Genomic DNA, 1,791 nt, shown 5'->3' with positions numbered 1-1,791 from the left:
CTCGGCGTGCGCCCGCGGCCTCCTCGCGCAGGCCCGAAATACCTGCCCTGTACCTACCTGGTGTCGTCGGCCACGTTCCTGACGAACAGAGACGTATTGGGGGGGCGCAGGTAGCGGGACATGACGGCGGCGCGAGTCTTGGCCAGGGGCAGTAACGGGCTCAGCAAACCGTCCGCGGCTCCGGCGGCGGCTCCTCAGACACAGACACACACAGCCAGAGGACTCGGCTACGGCAACCACCCTCTTCTCGCGAGACTTCACTCCCGCCTCCACTCCCCCTTCCACCTCGGCGCAACGCCGGCCCGGCAACGGTTCTTTCCCGCGAGATTACCAGGCGTGCGCCTGCGCATGCGGAGGGCTGGAGCGCGATCTGCAGCCTCGGTCTCGTTCATTGGCTTCTAGCTTTGCTTCTTCCACTCCCTTCCCAGCCCTCTCTTTCTTTCTTTCTTTCTTTAGTGATTCTTTTTCCCGCCTTTACTGGATTGCACCGCCTTCTCCTCCCCCAGGAAACAAATGGCTTGGCCCCTAGGCCAAATTTTACATTTATTGCTAAATGGACAGAGGTTTTAGCATTAGAATTCAGAGAGACTGCCCTGTTGTGCCTAGGCTTTTATTGGATTCCTGACCACCAAGATACGAAATTTATCGCTTGTATTGAGTATACACACTCCCCGCGCCGCGGTGCTGGATTGCGTGCAGCCCACACCTTTCTCTGTCGTCTCCACCTATCCCCGCAGTTCCCTCCTGAGGTTAGGCCGACCAGTCCTTACATTCTAATCACTGTTATCGTGTAGACTGTATTTGCTGCTAATGGCTTCCTGGGTGTGCAAAGTTCCTGTGTTGTAGTGGTTCTCAAACTTGTTGGGCTCCCTCACACCTGGAAGACCCTAAAGAGGTTTCTTTTTTTGTTGTTTTTGTTTTCTGGTGGTTGGTTGTAGTTCTGGGACTTGAAACCAAGGCAAGGGTTCTGCTATTTAGCTACACCCCAGCACACCCTCCCCCCATGTTAAGTGTTTGTTACATCTACAATTACCGAATTTGAATTTAAAATGAGTATGTTAAGACTTGGTAACACGCATTCCACCACCCTTCATCAAACATCATATGTAGCCTCTGAAAAACTCCATTCTGCATTTGTGGAGAATATGAGCATGAAAAAGGCAAATAATATTTAGTCTACTTTTCACTTTGGAAAACTCCTGAGAATTATTCCTACTCTTATCAGACACGAGGGAGGGGCCTCTTGTTAGAAAATCCCTGGCATGCCAGGACCAAGCAGATAACTGGGACTCAAGTTTTAACTAAATGAACTTTTGTTTTAGATAAAGGCCCATAAAAGAATTATTTTTGCATCAATCAGTATCCAAGGCAATTAAGTGACTTGACACTTGGTATAGAGCTCTGTAGCAGAACTATTGTTTCTACATTGATGTTTCCCCAGAAGCTTTGGGCACGTAATTTATTAAAATATTTATTGTTACCTTTTAATTGTCATATGTTATGTTAGACGCCAGAAATTCAGTGATAAACAGCATGCAACTTATGTTTCTAGGGGATAGATAACCGAAAATAAGCAGGTAAACAACTAAAGTAGTTGCAGATTACAATATGAAGGAAATGGTAATGGGTTTCTTTGTTTTGTTTTTAACTTCTAAAACAGAGGGCTGTCAGGAAGGGCTTGCTGAGCTAATCTTCTCTGGTATTTTGTTACATGTTTTTTAGTGGCAAGGAAACAAGACTTGTAGCTGGATGTGGTGGCGCATACCTGTAATGGCAGTGGCTCTGGAGACT

General features: G+C 47.3%; 1 protein-coding gene across 6 annotated transcripts in view; it reads right to left on the bottom strand.

Annotated features, from left to right (window-relative positions):
• Srsf10 (serine and arginine rich splicing factor 10) overlaps positions 1 to 272 on the bottom strand; it is a 12,320-nt gene extending 12,048 nt beyond the window's left edge. For 3 of the 6 annotated variants that reach the window (XM_015485520.2, XM_015485521.2, XM_015485517.2), the window contains exon 1: positions 58 to 270. In XM_015485520.2, the coding sequence (XP_015341006.1) occupies positions 58 to 122 (65 nt within the window). In that variant the 5' untranslated portion in view covers positions 123 to 270. Of the gene's footprint in view, positions 1 to 57 lie in introns of all 6 variants that reach the window. The other 3 variants (XM_015485518.2, XM_015485522.2, XM_015485519.2) reach the window with 3 other exon arrangements.
• Between the last annotated feature and the right edge of the window lie 1,519 nt (positions 273 to 1,791).

The sequence above is a fragment of the Marmota marmota genome, unplaced genomic scaffold (assembly GCF_001458135.2).
Source record: "Marmota marmota marmota unplaced genomic scaffold, marMar, whole genome shotgun sequence".
Lineage (NCBI taxonomy): Eukaryota > Metazoa > Chordata > Mammalia > Rodentia > Sciuridae > Marmota > Marmota marmota.
This window is presented reverse-complemented; position numbering and strand designations above follow the sequence as displayed.